General features: G+C 40.9%; 1 protein-coding gene across 5 annotated transcripts in view; it reads left to right on the top strand.

The window, feature by feature from the left end:
* The first annotated feature begins 7878 nt into the window (after nucleotides 1–7878).
* Nucleotides 7879–25172, top strand: part of NTPCR (nucleoside-triphosphatase, cancer-related) — a 73240-nt gene continuing 55946 nt past the window's right edge. Inside the window, exons 1-2 of one of the 5 annotated variants that reach the window (XM_072141129.1) lie at nucleotides 20503–20679; nucleotides 21028–21173. In XM_072141129.1, the coding sequence (XP_071997230.1) occupies nucleotides 21131–21173 (43 nt within the window). In that variant the 5' untranslated portion in view covers nucleotides 20503–20679; nucleotides 21028–21130. Of the gene's footprint in view, nucleotides 7959–20502; nucleotides 20680–21027; nucleotides 21174–25172 lie in introns of those variants that run through there. The other 4 variants (XM_072141125.1, XM_072141127.1, XM_072141128.1 and 1 more) reach the window with 4 other exon arrangements.

Below are 25172 nucleotides of genomic sequence, written 5' to 3'. Positions count from 1 at the left end.
ACATAGAACCATTTGGCAAGCGGTCTCCACACCGCCATCAGATTCTAAGGAAGTATGTGCATGCGCCGGGACTTATCGTGTTTTAGTCTTTCGATTCCCGTGTAAATCGTAGGGAATAAGTGTAGATGTACAATTGAGCTATTATGGCTAATTGGTGAAAAAAGGGCCAGCGGTAAAGTTGTAGTTATACTTAAAGGTAAGTGTTGGGCCATAATCCGGCATTATTGACCCCATATGACCTACTGTGGGTGGTAGTCACTATAACTGGGAAATTAGTATTCAATATGGAGACACTGAGTATTGAATAATAAGTGTTGAAGAAATGAACACATTAGGTTTACTGATGGGCCATTCCACTGGATACTGAAAGCATTCAGTCAAAAAGAGAAGGTGCAATTTTTTACGGATAATTATCCATCATACAGTGACCTTTTGCAGGTAGCCAGTATATCATAAATTTTTCAAGGTGTCCCAATTGTAATTTGGGAAACACTTTAAAATTAACATAAACGAAATAATAAACCTACTACTAAACTCCTAATAATGTGTGATTTTTCATAGATGGTGTTGCGTACTGGGTCCAACATCATAAAGACATTATTTTATAGGAATGCAGAATAAGAGAAATCTTCATTTAAACCTTTAGGGCTCAGGGAATCCAACTGATAGATTCATTTAGCTTCGACCTGAAGTAATTTGCGATCCAGGTTACCGCCTCTTGGGCCTAATGTCACCTTGCAAAGACTTGCAAAGTCTGGGGTCACCGCAATGATATTCATGCATGTGTCTAGCAATTGGTACTTCTGCGTTGGTTCGTATTGAACTGAGATGTTGTGAAATCCGACGTCTAAATTGCTGTGTGGTTTTATCCACATATAACTTGGGGCACGGGCATGAGGCTATGTATATAATGTTGGTAGTCTTACAGTTAATAAACTGTTTAATTGTATACTCTCGATCGTCACTCGGATTCCGAAAAGTCTTCACTTTGGGTACTAAGGAACAAAAGTTGCAGTTTCCACAAGGGAAAGATCCCTTTATGTCAGATCTAAAACAAGTAGGCTGTACAGCATCGGTGGGCAAGTAACTCTTCACTAAATAGTCTTTTAGGTTCTTGCTTCGTCTATATGTAACACTCGGATTTTTCGTCAGTACCTGACATAGGTCCGAATCAGATCTTAATATCCGCCAATGTTTTTTCAGGATGCGTGTGACCTCAGACGCATATCCATCATATGTACCTATACAACAGTTAGTTTTTTTGGCAGGTACTTTGAGGTAAGTGTCACTAAGCAGACTCTCACGGGATGTGTGTATAGCCCTATGATACGCTTTTTGTAAAGGTTTTTTGGGGTAACCACGTCTCAAAAAATTTGAGATAAAGGTTGTCACACTCGCTCTGAAAAGGGCCCTCTGTGGAGCAATTGCGTCTGGCCCTTAAGTATTGTCCTATGAGTATAGTCCTCTTTTGTGGCATAGGATGCCAAGTATCCCAGTGAAGCAAACTATTTGTTGCTGTAGGTTTTATTAATATCTCTGTGTTGACACGGCCACCATAGAGATGGTCAGATCCAGGACGTGTAAGCTGTGAGGATGTATTTCGTGGGTGAACTTCATGCCCACCTCATTGTGGTTGAGATGGGCTACAAAGTCCTCAAACAAGGCAACATTTTACTTTACTGAAGTTCCTATGTTGATAATTTTTGGGATTGAGCTTTTTCAAATTCTTTGTTACCAGGTCAACAAATAAATCGATTTCTGTATAGTCTCCTATTGGAGGAGCTTTTGTACTTTTCAACTTGAGTTCAATGAAAGGACCCTTCCCTTCTTCTCTGCTTGCCTCAGCAGATTCCAGATTAAGAAAACCCTCAACATCGGATTCTTCTAAACCATGTTCAATGCAATTTTTTTCTATTTCGGACTTGGAAATATTTCAGCCACTTAAGCCTTCTTGCAAAGAGATTAATGTCCTTTGTCCATTCGAAGATGTTAGTTTAGACATCGGGCACAAAAGACAGGTCTCCTGTTTTTTTTTTTGTTTTGGAGCAAACATATGAAACAATAAACAACTAGCAATCCCAAATTGAACATTTAGATATTTTGGGAGATCTAAGTTTATGCACAATATACTCCACCTAAGACGCTAGTACTGAAACTGAATCGACTATTAGTCCATAGCACACTGCCAAATCACTGTGAAGTTGTGCTTACAAAAATAAAATATGCACCATCCCAGTGGAACAGAATTTGTAAAACTGTCATCTATGTGTTAGAATTGCAGAAACCAATGCAACAATTAGAGTGGGGACAGACAGCAGAAAACAAGCTGTCACACCCACTCCAGACAATAACACTGAGAGTAATCACTTTATGTTTGTATGTCTGTAATCACAATCCTGCTTCTTAATATTTCATGAGTGAAATAAAAGCTATGTTTTAGAACCTAATTAGAATACCTCCATGTACAGTGAAATTGTCACACTCAAGGAGCTATTTCTTAAATAATACACTGCGATTTTTTGTTCAGTGAAAAAAGCGGTACCGTGGTCTGAATATATTGTGTTTTGGACACAAAATATTGATAATGTATTTTTGATTTGATCAGGCACATGTGGGGAATTTACAATTTTCATGGACTACCTTAATTGGGTTAAAATTCACCTCAGAAATTCATAAAACAAGCATACCCTTTCTAGACATCTTAATAAGTAGGACACAAGATAATACAATCTCCACTGCTTTGTTCCGCAAGAAAACAGTGGGCAATAGTCTTTTGCATTGGAAGAGTTTCCACCCATTACCCCTTCAACCGGGAATCCCCAAGTGAGGCCACTTATATTGAGGAGTCCCAAAAGTTAAGTGGCAGAATTCAATTACGAGGCTATCTTCGGAACATCATCCGAAAGGCACAAGAAGAGGTATTTAGAACCCCTAGACTACCATTGCTTACCCCCAAAACAAAAACAAGAGACCAGGTTATGAGAATCATTGGTACATTTGATATGGAACATAAAGAGATAAGACACATATTTGAGAAATATTGGGTCAACAGACTCGGATTTAAAGGACATACTCATTACATATTGCAGGGGTAGAAATATCCGGGACAGGATTATTAGGAGTCATTTCACACCTCTACTAATACACAATACCTGTTTAACAAACAGACAAGTGGGGACGTTTAAATGCGGGAAATGCAGAGCATGTAAATGGGTAAAAAGATGTTCTACTGTTCCACTTTTCTGGACATCAACTCGTGTAGGATCTATAGAGAAAGAGACTTTCTGAACTGCCGCACTTCCCAAGTAGTGTATCTATGCACCTGCAATTGCGGAATGAGATATGTAGGGAAAACAATACGCGAGTTTAGAACCTGCATCTTGAAAACATGTAGGAGATATATCCAATACGCGCAATAAATCATTGGCAAGTCATGTAACCGACCATCATGGGAAAAACAATACAAGTAGATGTATTGGATTCCTAGTGTTAGAGGTTTACCTGTCTCTATATGCAGAGGAGATTGTGATAGAAAACTATTACAAAAAGAAACGGAATGGATTTACCACTTAAAGACTGTCTCTCCCATGAGCCTTAACGAAAAATTAACCTATACTGCATTCATTGTCCTTTTTTATTTCCCTTTACTTTCGGGATAATGACAAATTTTTGCTGAATCGTAAATAGTCATTGGGGGCATTCAAAAGGCCAGAGTGCCCTCCCCAAGTGGTGTTTTTTGAATATTCCGAAAAAGGGAAAGTTTAAGTGCGGATCTAAGTGATGCGTGTGCCAAAAACTCAATATGTGCGTGTACCAGAATAGGATAATAGCGCACGATGCAAGCGATCCAACACGCATGCGCCTTAATGCTCAGAGAAGCCACGTCACAGGAAAAGCATTTATAAAGAGCGAGTATGCTGGGGGAAGATCACGTCCCAGCTATCTAGGTTCCCCACAACTGTGTACCTTTTCAGTCTGTTTCTTTGCACAAAATGTTGCCCCATGGGGGAATAGTCCTATATGTATTAGGATGCTGCTAGAGGCTAAGGGTTATATGCAATATTATGATATCCAGTAGGATACTATATATATAGGGGTAGTAGCAATATAATTTTTATTTTTATGTGGATTGATTAATATCCCCGATGTATTACCTATGACTTGAACTCCACCCAATGTATATCAATTAAGGTGCCAAGTGGAGGATTAATTTTGGATGCTATATAAACATAATAGTTACTGGCAGTATACTAAATAAATTAAGAAGGGCAAAGTGCAATACATTTGAGAGGGAGTTTCCTTAGGCTTCTGTATGTTATTTGATAACATGAACCGACTGGACATATTGTTCACCACATCAACGTCCTTGCCCGCTCTCTATTAGCGCACATCGAGCGCCGAGAGTGAAGTTAGATTACACAGTACCGTATTCCACTCTCTCACTCAGCTTTCCACCAGTCTTGCTGGACGAAAACTCTGGATCGTTGTTTGTTACCGGTGCGTGGGTAAAATCCTCCGACCAGGAACTGCTGCCACCGTGTGGTGTGTTCCACAAATTTCACGGTCACTCCGGTTCACTCGTCAAAAGGAAGAGAAGATAACACGCGATAGTGCAGACAACTTTTTGGGTAATTAAGTTGAAACATTTATTCAATATACTCACAAACAAAAGTTAAAATAAGGCCTTTAGTAATTTAAAAATGCACGTTCGGTTTTCCTCGCTCAACTCCGAGTTTCGCCTACACGGCTTCTTCCGGGGCTTACCGACGTGCATGCATTGTTAGCTCATTATAGTAATTACTCTCCCAGAATACATCAGTGAGATTTACTTGGATGAAACATTCAAGTGGAGGGGGAACATACAAATATAAAAACTTATTAAAAGCATATCAAACTATATAAGAAAGTGTTAATACTAAAAAATTATTTTTCATCTTATCAGTAACTTCCTTCTTATATGGATTCCGTAATGAATGTTGATATATATAATAGCAAAGTATTATTCCATTCTAACATAGATATATATGTATAACATTAAACATAAAATACGAGGTAGATTATGTATTACTACTAATGTGCAAAAATTAAAGTGCTCTGTGTTTAGTGTTCAGTAGTGATTATAAACCTCATACTCAGTTGCAGGGGGATACTAGAGGAAACATTTAATCTCAAAGTCTGCATTGAGTCCCATCGGGATCAGGGTTTTTAATTGATAAATCCAAAAGGATTCTCGTTGGCTCATTTTCTTTTCTAGATCATCTCCTCTCCAATGTGGGGATACCTGTTCAAGGGTAAAGAACTTGGTACCCTTGGGATTGTTTTGATGAAATTTCACATAATGGGCAGACAAAGAATAATCTAATTTACCATTTTTGATGTTCCTAAAATGTTCTCCAACCCTAACCTTCAGTTTCCTTATGGTTCTTCCAATATATTTTAAGCCACATGTACAGATAATCATATAAATAACTCGAATGGAGTCACATGTGGCAAAGTGTTTTATATTAAAAACTTGTGCATTATCAGATGAAGTGAAATTATAAATACCACCCGTGGATGATTCTCCCGTGCTGTTGCAAACTTTACAATGTGTGCATCTAAAAAAACCTTTATGTGCTATATCTGTGTAGTCATCTTTATGGTTGATACTACTCTGTACTATACAGTCTTTCACATTCCTTAATTTCCTGTGAACAATTTTTGGTTCTGTTATAAGGTGTCCTATGACTGGATCAAGTTTTAAAATGTGCCCATTCTGTTTAAAAATTTTTTTGATAATGTGTGCGTCCTTCGTATAATCAGTGATGAATGGAACAACTATTTTTTCATTATTTTATTCATTATTTCATTAATTTTTGGAGAAGGATATATGGGTTTTAGAGGAACAGAAGAATTTTATAATTAATTTAATAAATTTAGGTCTCGAAAGGAACTATTTCTGGTTTGAGGGAAAGTTCTTCCTACAAAAGTCAGGAACGGCCATGGGGGCTAAATTTGCCCCCTGTTATGCGAATTTATATATGGCCACCTGGGAAGACAAACATCTAAACTAAACTATATAAGAGGTATATAGATGACGTCATAATTTTATGGCAGGGCCCCCAGGAGTTACTAAATGACTTCATCAGGTATATTAATTGTAATGATTTTAACTTAACTTTTACTTCCAAATACAGTATGTCAAATATAGATTTCCTGGATCTAGAACTTATTAAAGACAAAAACACCATTTATACTAAAACCTTCTTTAAAGATACTGATTGTAATAGTTTTATCCAATACGGCAGATGCCATTATGCGCCGTGGTTGAACAACATCCCAAAGGGACAATTAAAAAGAATAAAAAGAAATTGCACCAAGAAGGAGGATTATGAAGAGCAGGCTGCAATATTAAAAGAGAGGTTTTTACAAAGAAATTATAAAATAGAGGAGCTAAATAAAGCACAAACCGAATTAGTGCAAGAAACCTCAAGAATGAGTGATAGTGAAAAGAAAAATAAGAATAAACATAATATTATGGGTGAAAATAATGAAAAAATAGTTGTTCCATTCATCACTGATTATACGAAGGACGCACACATTATCAAAAATTTTTTTAAACAGAATTGGCACATTTTAAAACTTGATCCAGTCATAGGACACCTTATAACAGAACCAAAAATTGTTCACAGGAAATTAAGGAATGTGAAAGACTGTATAGTACAGAGTAGTATCAACCATAAAGATGACTACACAGATACAGCACATAAAGGTTTTTTTAGGTGCACACATTGTAAAGTTTGCAACAGCACGGGAGAATCATCCACAGGTGGTATTTATAATTTCACTTCATCTGATAACGCACAAGTTTTTAATATAAAACACTTTGCCACGTGTGACTCCATTCGAGTTATTTATATGATTATCTGTCCATGTGGCTTAAAATATATTGGAAGAACCATAAGGAAACTGAAGGTTAGGGTTGGAGAACATTTTAGGAACATCAAAAATGGTAAATTAGATCATTCTTTGTCTGCCCATTATGTGAAATTTCATCAAAACAATCCCAAGGGTACTAAGTTCTTTACCCTTGAACAGGTATCCCCACATTGGAGAGGAGATGATCTAGAAAAGAAAATGAGCCAACGAGAATCCTTTTGGTTTATCAATTAAAAACCCTGATCCCGATGGGACTCAATGCAGACTTTGAGATTAAATGTTTCCTCTAGTATCCCCCTGCAACTGAGTATGAGGTTTATAATCACTACTGAACACTAAACACAGAGCACTTTAATTTTTGCACATTAGTAGTAATACATAATCTACCTCGTATTTTATGTTTAATGTTATACATATATATCTATGTTAGAATGGAATAATACTTTGCTATTATATATATCAACATTCATTACGGAATCCATATAAGAAGGAAGTTACTGATAAGATGAAAAATAATTTTTTAGTATTAACACTTTCTTATATAGTTTGATATGCTATTAATACGTTTTTAATATGTATGTTCCCCCATCCACTTGGATGTTTCATCCAAGTAAATCTCACTGATGTATTCTGGGAGAGTAATTACTATAAAGAGCTAACAATGCATGCACGTCGGTAAGCCCCGGAAGAAGCCGTGTAGGCGAAACTCGGAGTCGGGCGAGGAAAACCGAACGTGCATTTTTAAATTACTAAAGGCCTTATTTTAACTTTTGTTTGTGAGTATATTGAATAAATGTTTCAACTTAATTACCCAAAAAGTTGTCTGCACTATCGCGTGTTATCTTCTCTTCCTTTTGACGAGTGAACCGGAGTGACCGTGAAATTTGTGGAACACACCACACGGTGGCAGCATATCCTGGTCGGAGGATTTTACCCACGCACCGGTAACAAACAACGATCCGGAGTTTTCGTCCATGCAAGACCGGAGGAAAGCTGAGTGAGAGCGTGGAATATGAACACACCTTTTTCCATCAAGAAAGGTACTGTGTAATCTAACTTCACTCTCGCGCTTGATGTGCGCTAATAGAGAGCGGGCAAGGACGTTGATGCGGTGAACAATATATCTTTTTCTTCAGATATATGTACCTGACTCCCCTACAGTCTGATTTGTTTGAGTGTATATGACACTATTTTGTGACTATAAATGCACAATGGTGTAGCTGAACCTCTCACACTTGGATTTTGACTTTGTAGGGTGTTTCAATATGCGATAACCCTGTGATAGTGTTGGGGTAGAACTCTTTAGTGTGCGTTGGCTGTGTTTCAAATCAATAAGCATGTGTGCATATCGTAAGGAATAATTCAGACAACAGCTGATTTAAGTCTCACTCATGCTATCATTGCCTGGGGCAAATCTGCACTGCGCAAGCTTTATTTGGATCCACAAATCTATATAGAAATTAGGGAAGAAGCAGAAGGGGGCGTAGAATTCCCAGCTCTTGTCTCTTGATTGGAGAACTTCCCTGCTGTTGCACATTGACGTCAGGATAATGCATTTCTTAGCTTCAAAACTTTTCTGTCTCGGCGCCATCTTGAGTTCATTGTTTCTATTACAGTACACTTTAGGAAAATCAGAAAGTAGAAATGACAGGATTTGATCTATCAACTAGGTTTACCTTAACCATAGCTTTATCAAGTGGACAGCAAGAATTCTTCTAATAGACTATCATTATTATTTATTATCGTGTTTGTACTGTGAGAACATTGGTTCTGTTTTCCCACAGTGAGACCCCTGAGGAGTCATCATACCCTAAAGGTGAAACGCGTAGGGTTAGTGGGTCCGTGTATTATTGTTGAATTTGGTGGTTTAATATCATATTATATATAATATTAGTGTATTTGGTTTGTTGGAGTGGACAGTGTTCTGAGTTAAAGGCCTGAATAACAATAATTTCAGACACTATAAAAACACTTTTTTACCATTTATATGGGACAAAAGTGTCCCTTATTTTTAAAAGAAATAAATAAAAGTTAATTTTTAGTGGTTTCTAATTTTTTTTTGAGTTTTCCAGGCTGGCACAAGACAGATTCTCTTGTCTTTGTCTGGAACGATCTTGGGTGGTCAGACGAGCTCTATCCACCTGCATTGGTTCCTCTGCAGCAGACACGGAAGGTGGCAGACACGGTCTTTGGAAGACAAGAGCCAGGTGGGGCAAATGTCAGGTCCTGAATTGCAGTTGTTCCAGACGCTGCTCCTCTGAATGCTAAGCAAACCGGATGTTAATATTGAAGTGTTCAGCTGCTTCTGATTTGGACTCCCAGGGGCTTAAATGCTTATGGACCTATATAAACTTTGTTAAAAACTGCCACAGAGGATATGGTTAGTTAGCACATGCACTTGTTCACTTTATTGAAATGTTTTATATAGATAATTATAAGATTTGATGTATATCCAATGTAATGATGTCACTTATGTACAACATTGTAAATATCCACCTTGTAACACGTTTGTATGCTTGATGGATGAGCACCTTATATTGCCGTGGGTGAATAAAAATCACCTTATACTTTTTTTTTTATATTTGATCTTACAAACCGGTGAATCAGGTGTGTTGGAGGTGTGCACCCACCATTGGACTTGATCCATTGTACTCGCTGTGGTGCTCCACAATCGGACTGTTTGGTATTGAGTATTGTGAAACTTCTCAAGATATGGTATCACATTCAAAATTCTGCTGTCTTGCAACCCAACTCCCCACTACCCCACAGACAAACAGACCACAACCCAGTACCCCACAGGCAAACAGATCCCTTATACAACATGCACACAGACCCTCCTGCTTCACCGCAAGGTCAACCGCAAACCCTCCTGCTTCACCGCAAGGTCAACCGAAGACCCTCCCGCTTCACCGCAAGGTCAACCGCAGACCCTCCCGTTCCACCCCACCGGCAACCGCAGACCCTCCCGTTCCACCCCACCGGCAACCGCAGACCCTCCCGTTCCACCCCACCGGCAACCGCAGACCCTCCCGTTCCACCCCACCGGCAACCGCAGACCCTCCCGTTCCACCCCACCGGCAACCGCAGACCCTCCCGTTCCACCAAACCGGCAACCGCAGACCCTCTCGTTCCACCCCACCGGCAACCGCAGACCCTCCCGTTCCACCCCACCGGCAACCGTAGACCCTCCCGTTGCACCCCACCGGCAACCGCAGACCCTCCCGTTCCACCACACCGGCAACCGCAGACCCTCTCGTTCCACCCCACCGGCAACCGCAGACCCTCTCGTTCCACCCCACCGGCAACCGCAGACCCTCTCGTTCCACCCCACCGGCAACCGCAGACCCTCTCGTTCCACCCCATCGGCAACCGCAGACCCTCTCGTTCCACCCCACCGGCAATCGCAGACCCTCTCGTTCCACCCCACCGGCAACCGCAGACCCTCTCGTTCCACCCCACCGGCAACCGCAGACCCTCCTGTTCCACACCACCGGCAACCGCAGACCCTCCCGTTCCACACCACCGGCAACCGCAGACCCTCCCGTTCCACACCACCGGCAATCCCATTCTACCCCACGGGCAAACACAGACCCTCCCATTCTACCCCACAGTCAAAAGGACTGCCCCTCACAGGTAAACATCAACCCCTCCCCAGCCCCTTCTTTCCTGTGCACTTTGCAGATAAGCTAGAAGTCTACACAAAAGCCGTCAGTTTCCCTAAAATGCACGTGACCATGTGACTTCAGAAAGTACAAGCACCCCATGGTTAAGACTAGTGCTTGTATTCTAAGAGAGGCTAACAGTACAGAGGATCAGGAAAGTAACGTAGTCAGGAGGAAGCTGGTGGTCGTTGCACAGAAGATCAGCGTCAGTTTTGGAAGGCAGGCAGGTACCGTTGTCAGGTGAAAGCCGGTGGTCGTGGCACAGTAAAGTCAATAGCAGAACAATAGGAGACAAGCTCCATTACAGGCTGGAAGCACAGTTATCTTGCAAGGAAGTATAAGAAAGGCTAGGTTTAAATAGGAAGTTCAGTCAAGGAAGGGGTGGAGCAAAACCAGGAAAGCAGGAACTAAGAACTGGTCCAAGGATAAGCACTGGAGCTGTTCAGAGAACTGCACAGCTCAGTTGGTAGAGCTGGTTCAAGTCCTGCCAACTATTTTTTTTAAATTGTTAAAGTGTGAGAAATTGATAATGCAATTTTTTTATACAATACAGTAATGTATTTTTATAGAATCCTCCTTATGACGTAATGGGGGAGATTTATGATGTCATGTACAGCATTGTACGGGTTTGAAATGCATTAAAAGTCACAAATTTGGGCAGCCACCACATATGTAGCTTTTTTTGTGTTAGCTGTTATTATCCAGCTCACCACTTTTGACAAAATTGAGCGGGGCAGACCAGTGTGGGAACCGCAAGTTATGATTCAAATCAAGGCCAGGTCGGACCTGCAATAAATTTAATTATGACACGAGTGCTGCATTGGAATTACTACAAGGTTCAAATCTCCTAATAATTATGGAGTGCAGTCTTAATAAACCTCTGAGGGGGGGAGGGGGGTGCTGACATGACGCACTATGAGTGAGGACACATCCCGAGGAGCTCCTGACACAGTATCCTGTGTAGATATGCTGTTGGGGTTCAATCCCCATATTTTACTTCCGAAGAACTGTGTGATTATCACCAAAGGGTCTGAAACAGCACACTTACCATGCCATCCTGTCAGAAGTCTAAAGGAGGTGAGGATATTTTGGAGGCCACCAAACGAAATGGCGCTGCTCTGGGAGCACTGATTACCAGGGTAGAAACCCTGTAAGAGGAAAAGGGACTGTTTCGTCAAGACCTCCGCAATGTCAATGAGAGGGTCCAAGAGATGGAAGATACAGTCGGTGGAGAAAATACCGTGATATGGGGAGAGTGGTATATAATATTTCTGCACTACAATCTAAGTCGGACGACTTGTCCGACTCCACAGAGAAAACCTGCGCATTGTGGGAGTGCCAGAGCGAGTGGAAGGCCAGAAGCCTGCAAAGTTTTTTGAGGATTGGTTTATACAACACTTTGGAAAAGAGACACTGTCTTCACTCTTTGCGATCGAAACGACCCACATAGTGCCATTTCGTCCCCTGGTGCGAATCCCGCTCCGTATCCTGCACTACAGAGATCGAGACACCATCCTGCGAACTGCAAGAGACAAGCATCTCCTGCATTGGCGGTAATCGGATCTCCATTTTCCCTGACTTTTCTACTGAGGTACAAAAGAAAAGAGCACAATTTATTGATTGAGAGTTACCCAAACTCCGTATGCCATGTTATACCCGGCACGCTTAAGGGTGGTCGCATTTGGAGAGACACATGTTTGATGGTCCTGCTCCTGCGTTACAGTGGTTGGACGCAAATAAAAATTGTCTCTGATGCCAAGATCCTGAGTGAATGCTACACAAAGATCCTTAGGATTACGGTTTGTGTTTTAAGATATCTGGGTGTTTGGTGAGGTAACGGTTAAATATAGTTTGCAGTTCCATGAATAGTTCCACCAGTTCTGGGTTGAATCCTTTGTTCAGGACTGATGGATGCACCATTACTCTAACCACATCTAGAGTGTTTTTGTGACTCACTGTTTTCCTCAGATTTGAGCATGGGGAAATATCTAAAAGATGTATGTTATTGTTTAGTTTTGTTTCTGTGGGGTTGGAGTGGGTTGGTGGTAGCAGGTACCGACATCGGAATAGTATTTTCCAGTACATGTGCTATTTAACCCATTTACGTCAATGGCATCCATTGTAGCAGTATTGTTTTGGAATATGCGGGGCCTGGGGGATGCAGCCAAGTTACATGCAGTATTTTCCTCTATACAAAAGTTTCAACCTACAATTGCCTGTTTTGCAGAAACACATTTGGTCAAAGATGTTAAGAATATCCAAAGAGCGTGGATGGTGCACACCACTTATTCTACCCATGCCAGAGGGGTGAGCATCTTAATCCACCGGGCCAAGTCATCCTCTGAAAATAAGACCTAGTACAATTTTGTTCAGGCTTAGAAATATAAGGCCTCCCCTGAAAATAAGACCTAGCGGCAGTCATTGCAGCAGCTCCCCCCACGCCATACATTTGTATTAGTAGATCTTTAAGATGCTGCAGAAGGTTGTGACATGGGGAAGAATTAATGGAATTAAATCACTAATTGTTGTGCTGTAAATGTGATACCAGCAGCTACCAGGATAAGAAGGAGTCATTTATGGAAAGTTCTTTTACGAAACATGAGAGATTGGGGCCAAGGATTCTAAAAGAAATGGAGTCAAGAAATTCTGCACGGATTCAGAGTTTGGAGAGTCATAAGGATGTTAGAGAAGCTGATTTTTTTGTTCAAAGATAAATGTAAATTCTTGTTCATAGAAAAATAACACATCCCCTGAAAATAAGACCTAGTGCCTCTTTAGGAGCAAAATTTAATATAAGACACGGTCTTATTTTCGGGGAAATAGGATATGTCATGCTAATTTGATAGACCAGGATGGCTGCTTTGTCTGCCTCCGTTGCTCCCTCAATGGCACCGAATATATGCTTATTGCTCTGTACATACCCCCACCTTTTTCTTGTGAAATCGTAAAACGGTGTTGTCTTTTGTGGCTGCGTCTCCCGGGGTTCCTTTATTAATGCTTGGTGACTTCAATAACTATTTACAGCCTTACTTAGACAAGTATCATACATGATACATTGCTCCAAATGCTCCTGTTACAAACTTAGCTAAAATTCTACAGGAAAGTGGCCTGCTAGACATATGGCAGGAGCCAACTCCATCTGTTAAACAATTTTCCTGTTACTCCATCTTCCACAGATCACTTTCGAGAATTTAGCCATTGGTTCTGAGACCATATATAAAACGTTAGGTATGGTGGAATATCTTCCACGTAGTGTGTCAGATCATAGCCCAATAAGGGTCTTATTGAAGGAGCATGTATTACCTCCAAGTAATGGGGCACTGTGGAGACTGCATCCACATTGGCTGTAATTAGTGGAGGGGGAAGTAGGGACGTTAGGGATAATTAAAGAATTCCTCCAAATTAATACCAACACCGCCTTATGGGGCAGTCTGGGAATGTCTAAAAGGAACACTAAGAGACCATTATTTCACAAAATATGCAGACACAAAAAGACCAGTTCGGCTCTTACTGACTCACTGGCTAGGGCGACTACTGATGCAGAAAAAAATGTATATTTCTGACCCGACAGTTGACAATGAGCGAAAGTGGTTAGACGCGTAGACTCATTATTCGGACCATGTTCGGCTCATGGCAGGGAATAAGCACTTTTTCACTAAGCAGAGCTTCTTTATTGAGGGGGAGAGTGGCGGACACCTGTTAGCAACTATTATTAAGTCTCAGTCGGGCCCCTCTTACATTACCAATTTGCAGTCCACAGACGGTACGCTTTTGACCACAGATAGTGATATTATCGATAGGATATATTATAAGGACCTTTATAAGTCACAATTGACAAATGTAGGGGGATGCTTAGAGGAATATGTATCGGCAGTTTCATTATCGGCTTTAACAACGGAGGATAGAGACAAATTAGTGGGAGAGATCACAATGGAGGAACTGGAAGAGGCCTTCGATGACATGGCTAATGATAAGGCACCGGCTGGCGATGGGCTACCAGAAGAACTATAGGGTCGCTTGCAACGGTCCATGGGGGAAGCTAATATAGTTTTGATTCCAAAAGCAGGTAAGGACCAGACGTGCCACAATTAGGGCGAATGGAGGCCTGTCCGAAGCATTTGGGTTGGGGAGGGGCACAAGGCAGAGTTGTCCCGTCTTCCCTCCTCTTCTCAATTGCAATTGAACCCCTGGCCTGCCTGATTCGTACCTCACCAGAAATTAGGGGCTTTCCCCTGCGACATGCAGAAGAGAGAATCTCTTTATATGCGGACGACATGCTCCTCTATTTGGGAGGGTTGGCTATTCCTAATCCTTGGATTCATTTTCTTGCGGCCCAGGCCTAACATTTGAGGGGATGAGCTAAATATCCTGAGCATGGGAGTATGAATGGGAAACTGGTAGCCAGCATGACAGCTAGGACACCGCATATAGCGGCAGTTGAGATGGGGATAACAGCAGCCACTGGTGGGATATGATGCCCGACACTCCTCTTGATGAGCAGACTATGGTCCAAGATTAAGAGTCTCTTTGCTATTGAGGGATGTACTGATTATTTACCATTATGGAATAACCTGAAACTGGTGAAAATATTTGTACTGGAGGGTTTTACACAGTGGGAAACGAAATAGAATCTGGTCATTGCCACACGTTCTTAATGATGGGGACCTAAAATATTTTGAGCAACTGAGAGAGAGCTTTGATATTCCACATGCACAATTTTACAAATATCTGCCGTTTAGACATGCTTATGATAAATTGATGAGGGAAATGCCAGTTACCTGTACATCCAATAATTTACTAAAGTTTATTGTGACTGATGGTACTAGTAAGGGTGTCATATCTGTAGTTTAGAGGAAAACTTAAAGGATCACCCGGTTTTCGTTAAAATGAAAATGGGAGGCAGATGTGGGTGCAATGACCAATGAACAGTGGGAGGAAATTTTGGAAAATGTCCCTTTGTTATCGTCATCGGAGGCTCAACGAATGTCACAAATTATTTTCCTATAAAGAGTATATAAAACCCTGAGCTTGCTTCATAGAATGGGGGTCTGTTAAGATTCCAATTGCCCTCGTTGCTCTAGCCCAGAGGCCAATCAGTTACACATGATGTGGAAATGTGGGAGGTTGGGCACATTCTGGAGGGAAGTACTCCAAGTAATCAGAAAAGTCCTATCCGTTGACCTTGAGCTGGACCCTAGGATATGTCTGTTATGGCATTATGGAATTGGAGGAGGTGGATAAGGTGGCTAAGCAATGTATATTAAAGCTGTTATATTTGGCCCGTAAGGCTATAGCAGGCAGATGGATCCAGAGTTCGCCTCCTACTAAAAAAGAATTTGAACAAAAGGTCAATAACATCATTAGACTTTAATGGGGTGTATATTTAAAACGAAAATGCCCAAAGAAATTTGAAAAAAATGTGGGGTAGATGGATAGATACGCCAGACCTGCCAATGTAGGGTGCTCCTAAATTTGCATGAAAGTCTTAGCTACCGTCTGTCGGCCTTAGGCCAGTGAATGGTGACCTTTGTTTTCTAAAATATGGAATTGCCATACTTATATGTCTGCTCGCAGGCACTGTCATTCTCATGCACATTTAGAACTGTACTATGTATATGCTTGTATATCCTGCCATGTATGTATGTCTTATGTGATTTGGAGTGTGTTTTTTCTTTTCTGTCTTGTACCTATTATGTCAGAAAAAAAATGTAAACTGTTTAATAAAAATGTTTGATTAAAAAAAAAAAAAAAGATGCTAAAATAAAGTAACTAAAAGAAGTAACAAAGGGGCATTTATTATTGGCTTTCTGACAGTTTTTTGGGGGTTTTATTTTTGTCGTGCCTTGTGTACCACATTTCTGCTGTGTTGGCGCACAATAAGGCATAATTTAGGCTGAGCTTTTGAATCCCAACACTTTTCCTAAACTTCTAGTTTACAGACTTTTTTGGGACAAAATTAGAGCAACAAAAAGCAGGTCTACCAAGCTCTATTTCACCTTCATGAATAGGAAGTCATTTCAGACTCTTTTTGGTCATGTACCATTTTATTAAGCCCACATGCCTGTACTAGTCTGCTCAGTATAGAGACTGCTGGAAGCATACCTACCAACCATCCTGGATCCAGAAGATCAGTCTCCAAATTTCGGGCTCTGTCCCGCCCAGCGGATGGTACGGCAAGGGACATCAATGCAGATGCCGATTTGGATGAATTACTATGGTGAAACAGAGAGCCATTGGGTCTCTCTGCCTTGTCTGTACACAGCAGAGCCTGGCTGGCGGAGTGACGTCAACAAAAAGAGCCTGCCAAGTGTTACTGTAGTACAGACACTGTGGAGGAAGTGGTAGTGTAGCAGCGTGGTAATGAGGAAAGGCGAGTACATGTAAGAGCTACACCAAGCTCTTGTAACCAAGTGCTTCACTGTGTCACATCCTTAATACACAAGTATGTAGAGAGGGATCTTCTTAGACATCTCTCTTTATATCATCACATTATTATTATTATTATTACAATTCAACATATAATACAGTTAAATTAAATGAATAAAAATGTATAACACAAAATTAAGGGGTCATTTGGATGGGTATGTTTGCTGCTCATCTAAAATAAAATGCAGACCTGATGTGTTCAGACCATATTATATCCGTTTTTCTCACGTCCGTACGTCATCTGTTATTTTCACATATGCAAAAAAAAAAAAACCTGATGGGTTTCTAATCTACTTCTTGCCCTGCCCAGTTTTCCCCAATTACACTACAAAAGGCATCGCCATAGTCGGATTGTTTGCCTGAGATTATGCATATTGTATATCAAAACAACCGAAACAAAATAGGGAATTCATTAATAATGTTCATTTTGAGTTAACTTGAAAATTTTTTAAAAAGTACAATAAATTACAAAAAAAGGCCTTTTTTCCACTTTTAACTCCAAACAAACATCAAAATGAAAAAAAAAAAATGTTACAACTTATTACCTTTTTAACGAGCTCTATGTGTCCCGAAAAAAACACTGCAAAAATGACTTCCAGGTCACTAGAGCCTTTTCAGAGCGCGTCACTAAGGGGTTAAATCACAGTCCATAATGCTGTGATCTTCTCTGTTGACACATGCTCCTTCCGGGATCTCATACAGAATAGAATCTAGAGGGGTCAAAAAACCACACACAATATTACCACACACAATCATATAAGTAGATTGTAGGACGATAAGGCCATACACTTTGTGGGAGAGACAAGGTATGGGGTCACAAGGTAAAGGGGGGGGGGGGGGAGTGAGGTAGGGGTGCCACAATGTGACTGCCAGGGGAGCATAAGTGGGGGGAGAATAATTAAATAAAGGGGGGCTTCAGTGGGGGGAACTACAGAAATGAGGTTTTATAGGTGGGGGACAGTATAATATGCTGGTGTACCAAAGGAAGGAGGAATCATTTTAAGGGAGAGTCATAACATTGTGTGGGAATACTGCATCCCACACACATACAGCATGGACCCTCCAATGTGAAAGACTAAACCCCTCACACATACAACATAAACCGACGGCCACCCCACCACAAATCCCCCCCCTCCCCGTGTGAGACTGAACCCACGCACATACAGGATGGACTCCCTTCACCCCCCCGTTATAGACTGCGCTGCACACTCATACAACATGGACTCCCCGTGTGATATGCTGCACCTCACACACTTACAACATTGCCCCCCCCCTTATGTTGTTACAAACTGCACCCCACATACAGCATGTATGGTGATGGACTGCAGCCCACACACATACAGCATGCCCCCCCCACTGTGATGGACCCCCCATATGTGATAGACAGCGCTCCAACATGCAGCATCAGGGGTGTAACTAAGAGAGGATGGGCCACATAGCAGATTTTTGAATGGCCCCCCCTTCCTCTTAAAAAAATATAAACATTTTTACACACACACATTTTTACAATCAAACATTTATGCACTTATGTACACACATTGGCCCACATTCATTAATGTGTTTGCGGCGCACGCACAGCATATGCACAGCACATACACCATACCTCCCAACTTTTCAAAAATAGAAAGAGGGACATTAACCATGCCCTTGGGCACAACCTTTGCCACGCCCCCTCCCCGCTTTTTACAGTGATTACTTTCATTCAAAGCTGAATTTTACAAAGGCGAATACATACGTTTTGAAAGACTCACGAACGCAACGCTAAAATATTGGGTGTGCCTCTGCCCAATCGCATTTGTGTTACTAATAAAACGCATGCAATCGGTAAGCAATCACATGTATTTCACTGTAAATGCAAATAAGATCGGGCCAAGGCACGCCCCAATGCACTAGTGTTGCATGTGAAAACGATGCGCTAATGGTACTTGTGATCGCACCCTGATGTGTTTACATGCAATATACACATATGCAATAGCGTCCTCAAGAACACACACACTTGCCCCTCTGCTTCTGGATGGTGTGCATTAGTCTGGTATGGAGTTAGAGACATTAGTTTAATCCTGTGTCACTGATGCCGTAATTCATTTTTTCATTTTTCAATCCCAAGCTTTTCATATTTACAGGATTTTTGTAGGATGTTATGGGGCTTTGAATGTTAGGTGCGATTTTTCACATTTTCAAAAAAAACACGAAATCCTACTATTAAGGGACCTATGCAGGTTTCAAGTCACTTTGAGAGGCCTAAATAAATGTAAAACCCCATAAATTACATTATATATTATTATATAAACTTATATAACCATTATAGAAACTACACACCTCAACATTCGCAAAACAACTTTTACGAAGTTTGTTAACCCTTTAATTGTTTTACAGGGGTTAAAACAAAATCGGATGCAATTTTGAAAGTAACATTTTTTGGGCTAAATTAATGTGTTTTTCAAAAAATGTACAAATTCTCAGTGGATAAAATACCAAAATGGTCCACAAAATTTGATACCCAATCCCTCCCGCGTATAACAATACCCCATATGTGGTGGTAACCTGCTGTATGGGCACACGCCAGGAAGGAAAACCTCGCCATTCACAGCCGCTTATGCATTGTCCCTTTTTATTGGCAATTATGGACATATAAGGGAATATTTCATTTTAGTGGGTCATTAGCTTATTGATAAGATTTTATTAACTCTTGAATGTATGGGTGAAAAGAAAATTGTCAATTTTGGTTTCCTTTCTTTTCAGTCCCACTAGGGCAATTGTCTGATTGATCCAACCACATACTGGCATATTATAGTATGGCAGTATAAGAGGATTTTCCACACCATCTTTTACAATGTGCAAATCGCACATTGTAATAGGCTAAAATCAGACAGGTGTGGAATTGCTTAGTTACCTGCAAACTTTCAGTCATGAAAGTTCATAGGTTATAGCAAGGGTGCAGTCGCAGGTGCCACTGTCCGCATTTCCATCAAGCTCTGTTGGCCTGGATCTAAATAACCACAGTGTCTGGCAGTTTGCAAGGCGTTGAGATTTTTCAGGGCTTGTACATCACAAAACTGACACACAAGCCCTGATGACTGTTTTTCATCATACAGTACACTGACCTTAATCACTGTATGATGTGAGTGGCAGGTTGTCCTCCCTCATCCCTGCTATGCAGCTGCTGGTCACCCCACTCAACATGGACCCTGCCACCCATATATATAGTGTATGTTTCAGATATGGCAAGCTACTTCCATTAGACCCTTCAGGATGCATATGTGACACACTGCTCCCCTTAGAGCCCGGGCTGCTCTGTCACCCCATTCCCCACCTGCAGACTGCAGCCACACATGTTACCTATCCGGACCCATCCTTTTACCCCAACAGAAACAAGGAGCAGAAGTAGTCACCCTGATAATCTATCCACACACAGAGAGACCAAGCCCTGCACCTCCTCTACACACTGTATGCAGACGGGAAACCGGAAGTCGTCCCCCCCTCGTCTATATAACCTCGGTCACATGATCTGGAGTTGCATGTGACCAGTGACATCACGTCTTATTCTTGTAACTCCATTCCAGCAGCCCATACTTTGTAGGCACTAATAAGAAGTACGTGCTACCTTGCTTGCTGATTTCATGTAAACGGTGTAACACGATGCACTGTCATGTGTTTTTAACTGGACCTCCAGGTACCTTATTTGCTTTTTCAATCCTGCTTTGCATTAATTTGCCTCATCATAATCATGTATAGTTGTGTTTAGTGCCATCTTTCCCAAGTACAAGGAATACTGGCCTGTCCTGACCAACAGTTATCACATTATGAGTGAGCATGCTTTTGATTAGGTGCAATTGGTGTATTGACATGGGAACTTGTATATTTAAAGGGGTTATCTTGGTTTAAAAAGTTACTTAGGGTCCGGCCAGGGGGGAGGCGGGGGGCTAGGGGGCTAAAAATAATAAACGTGAACTCCAGCGCTACTGATATCCCGTGTCATGGTCCGTCTGATCCGTGCACCTGTTTGTTTATGGTGACACAGAAACCGCGCACATGGTGCTTCCAGCCAGCGAGGTGGCCGGCTCCTCCCATCCGTCCCCATTTTTCAGCATTGTAAGCTCCGTTGTAAACAAACTGGCGCACAGATGAGACGGCCCGCGGCACGGGACATCAGCAGCGCCAGAAAAGGTAAGTAAACGATAATTTTTAAATAGCGCTAAATTATTCCTAAACTCGGACAACCCCTTTAACCTGTTAGCACTCCTTGACGTACTAATATTTTAATTAACATATATAATACACAAAGAACTGTGTACAGGATTCCTTGAGCATGCTAGATGGGGAATGAACATGTTTTATGCCAGCCAGTCCCCATGTAGTATACAGCCAGCCAGCCAGCATGTAGTATACAGCCACAAAGCCCCCATGTAGTATACAGCCACAAAGCCCCCATGTAGTATACAGCCACAAAGCCCCCATGTAGTATACAGCCACAAAGCCCACACATAAAACAAGCAAATAAAAAAAGCCAAAAACTTGGTCCCCGATCCTCGGCGCAGCTCCTTTTCTATCGTTTCTCTGCTGTAACAGCCGGCAGAGACGCGTCCATGTGATCTGCCGACCGGCGCACACTATGATGTCAGCAGCGACACCGCTGCATCATAGTGTGCGCCGGCCAGCAGATCGCGTGATCACGTCTCTGCTGGCTAGTATAGCAAGGAGGAGAAAGAGGAGGACCCACCGGAAGCCGCACCGAGGATAGGGAGCATCGTGCGCTGGCGGGTTAGTATGTAGATTTTTTTTTTTTTTTAATTGACTCGTGTATAAGCCGAGGTGGGGTTTTTCAGCACATTTTTTGTGCTGAAACACTTGGCTTATACACGAGTATATACAGTATTTAGTTGTGTACAGGATTCCCTGAGCATCTTAGATGGGGAATGAACATGTTGTATGTGTAGATTATAGTGGAATGAACATATATTACACATATTTAGCTGTGTACTGAATAACCTGAGCATCCTAGATGGGGAATGAACAGGTTGTATGTGTAGTTTATAGTTGAATTAACATGTATTCCACATAGTTAGCTGTGTACAGAATAACAGAATAATAATGTTCATTTGACTATAATCTAAACATAAAACCTGTACATTCCACATCTAGAATGCTTAGTACACAATTAAATATGTGTAATATATAGTTTATACGGTTGAAAAAAGACACTTGTCCATCAAGTTCAACCAAGGAAGGGAAGGGATTGGATGAGGAAGGGATTTAGGGATTCATTCCCCATCTACGAAGCTTAGGGAATACTGTACACAGCTAAATATGTGTAATACAGGCGCTCCCCTACTTAAGGACACCCGACTTGCATACGACTCATAGTTAAAGACGGACCCCTCTGCCCACTGTGACCTCTGGTGAAGCTCTCTGGATGCTTTACTATAGTTCCAGACTACAATAATCAGCTGTAAGGTGTCGGTTATTAAGCTTTATTGATATTCCTTGGTCCCATTATAGCAAAACATTTTGAAACTCTAATTGTCACTGGGGCAAAAAAAATAAATTGTCTAGAACTACAATTATAAAATATATAGTTTGACTTGCATACAATTTCAACTTAAGAACAAACCTATGGACGCTATCTTGTATGTAACCCGGAGACTGCCTGTAGATGTTTATTCCACTATAGTCTATACATATAACCTGTTCATTCCTCATGTGGGATGCTCAGGAATCCTGTACACATCTAAATATATGTTCATTCAACAATAATTTACGCATAAAACATGTTCATTCCCAATCTAGTTAAATATGTGTAATATATGTTAAATCCGCTGTAATCTACACAGGGGTGCAGAACCTTTTTGGCCCAAGGGCCGCATTGTCATACCGCTACCCTTCAGGGGCCCACACTATTAACCCCTTCCTGACATTTGACGTAATAGTACTGCATGGCGGGAGGTGCGTTCCCACAAAATGCAGTACTATTACATCATGCTTCTGGCACCGGCTCCTAAACGGATCGGTGCCAGAAGCTGCGGGTGTCCGCTATATATTATAGCCGACATCTGCCTCTAACACCCGCGATCGGAGATTTCTCTGATCGCGGGTGTTAACCCCTGACACGCCACGGTTGCGCTGCGCGATCCTCCTCTGTGTGCCAGGTCCCTGCCTTCTGGCAGGACCTAGCTGTAACACACTGAGCATGCACAGCATGTGTTACATTACATAGTGTAATACATCTGTATTACACTTTGTAATGCGAAGAAGATCTTGAACAAGTGATCAGTGGATCGCTTGTTCAAGCTAACCTGTAAAAGTTAATAAAAAATGGTAAAAACATTACATAAAATAATTTTTTAATAAAAAGAATTAATTAAATAAAGTTAAAGTCCCCTAAACACAACTATTCCCTATACACATGCAATAAAGTGGGAAAAAACCACAAAATTGCCAAAAAACCCCCACATATTTGGTATCGCCGCTTCTGTAACAATCCGGTAATAACTCAGAAACATTATTGGACCCGCTCGGTGAATGCTGTAAAAACAAAACCCGAAAAACACGCCAAAAATGTACATTTTTCATAAAATCTCTACACAAAAATGTTCTTAAAAGTGATCAAAAAAAGTTATGTGCGCCAAAATGGTTCCACTGAAAAGAACAACTCAACACGTAAAAAATAAGCCCTAAACTGTCAACCAAAAAATATGAAAGTTACGTCTCCGAAAAGATGGCAATGCAAAAACAAATGAGATTTCCTCTATATTAGTTTTTATCCAGTAAAATTGTAAAAATAAAAGAAAAACTATATAAATGAGGTATCGCCGTAATTTAAGTGATCTGTAGAATAAAGATAATACAGGCGGTCCCCTACTTACAGGACACCCGACTTACAGACAACCCATAGTTACAGACAGACCCCTCTGACCTCTGGTGAAGTCTCTGAATGCTTTACTATGGTCCCAGATTGCAATAATCAGCTGTAAGGTGTCTGTAATGAAGCTTTATTGATAATCCTTGGTCCCACTACAGCAAAAAATGTTTAAACCCCAATTGTCACTGGGGCCAAAATTTTGTTTTGTCTGGATCTACAATTATAAAATATAGAGTTTCGACTTGCATACAAATTCAAATTAAGAACAAACCTCCGGACCCTATCTTGTACGTAACCCAGGGACTGCCTCTATAGTATTTTTAGTGAGCGATGTACGACCCCCCAAAAATACAAAAAGAAAGTAAACCAAAATTGGCAATTTTCTTTTCACCCATACATTCAAGAGTTAATAAAATCTCATCAATAAGCTAATGACCCACTAAAATGAAGTATTTGTAAAGTGCTTCTCATGTCACAGAAAATAAGCCCTTATATGTCCAAATTGCCAAAAAAATAAAGATTGTATAGCCAATAAAAAGTGACAATGCATAATCTGCTCTGAATGGCGCAGCTTCCCTTCGATGCCCTGGCGTGTGCCCATACAGCAGGTTACCACCACATATGGGGTATTGTTATACGCAGGAGGGATTGGGTATCAAATTTTGTGGAGCGTTTTGGTATTTTATCCACTGAGAATTTGTACATTTGAAAAACACATAAAAGTTATTTCTCGTACGTTTCTATAATGGGGTGTAGTTTCTATAATGTTCTATAATATTTAGGCCTCTCAAAGTGATTTGAAACCTGAGCAGGTCCCTCAATAGCAGGATTTTGCGTTTTTTATGAAAATGTGAAAAATCGCACCTAACGTTCAAAACCCCATAACATCTTACAAAAATAAAAGTATGCATAAAAAACCATGTCCACATAAATTAGACATTTAGTGAATGTTAATTATTAGGTTTTTTTGTGGTTATGACTATGTATGGAAAAAGTAGAACATTTTGAAGTTCGAAAATCAAGAATTTTTCCAAATTTTCACCAAATATCTGATTTTCAAATAAATAAATGCAAAACATACCACCAAAATTTTTGAACTAACATGAAGTACAAAGTGTCACAAGAAAACAATTTTAAAATCACTTGGATATGTTAAAGCGTTCCGAAGTTATAACCACGTATAGTGACACAGGACAGATTTGAAAAAATGGGCCGTGTCAGGAAGGTGAAAAGTGGCTTCAGCGTTAAGAGGTTAATCAAAGCCATAGATGCGCCAAAAACCTTAGTACGGAGTAAATACAACCCCA

This window comes from Engystomops pustulosus, chromosome 3, assembly GCF_040894005.1.
Source record: "Engystomops pustulosus chromosome 3, aEngPut4.maternal, whole genome shotgun sequence".
Lineage (NCBI taxonomy): Eukaryota > Metazoa > Chordata > Amphibia > Anura > Leptodactylidae > Engystomops > Engystomops pustulosus.
Note: the sequence above shows the minus strand (reverse complement) of the source record. Positions and strands in the feature narration are given on the sequence as shown.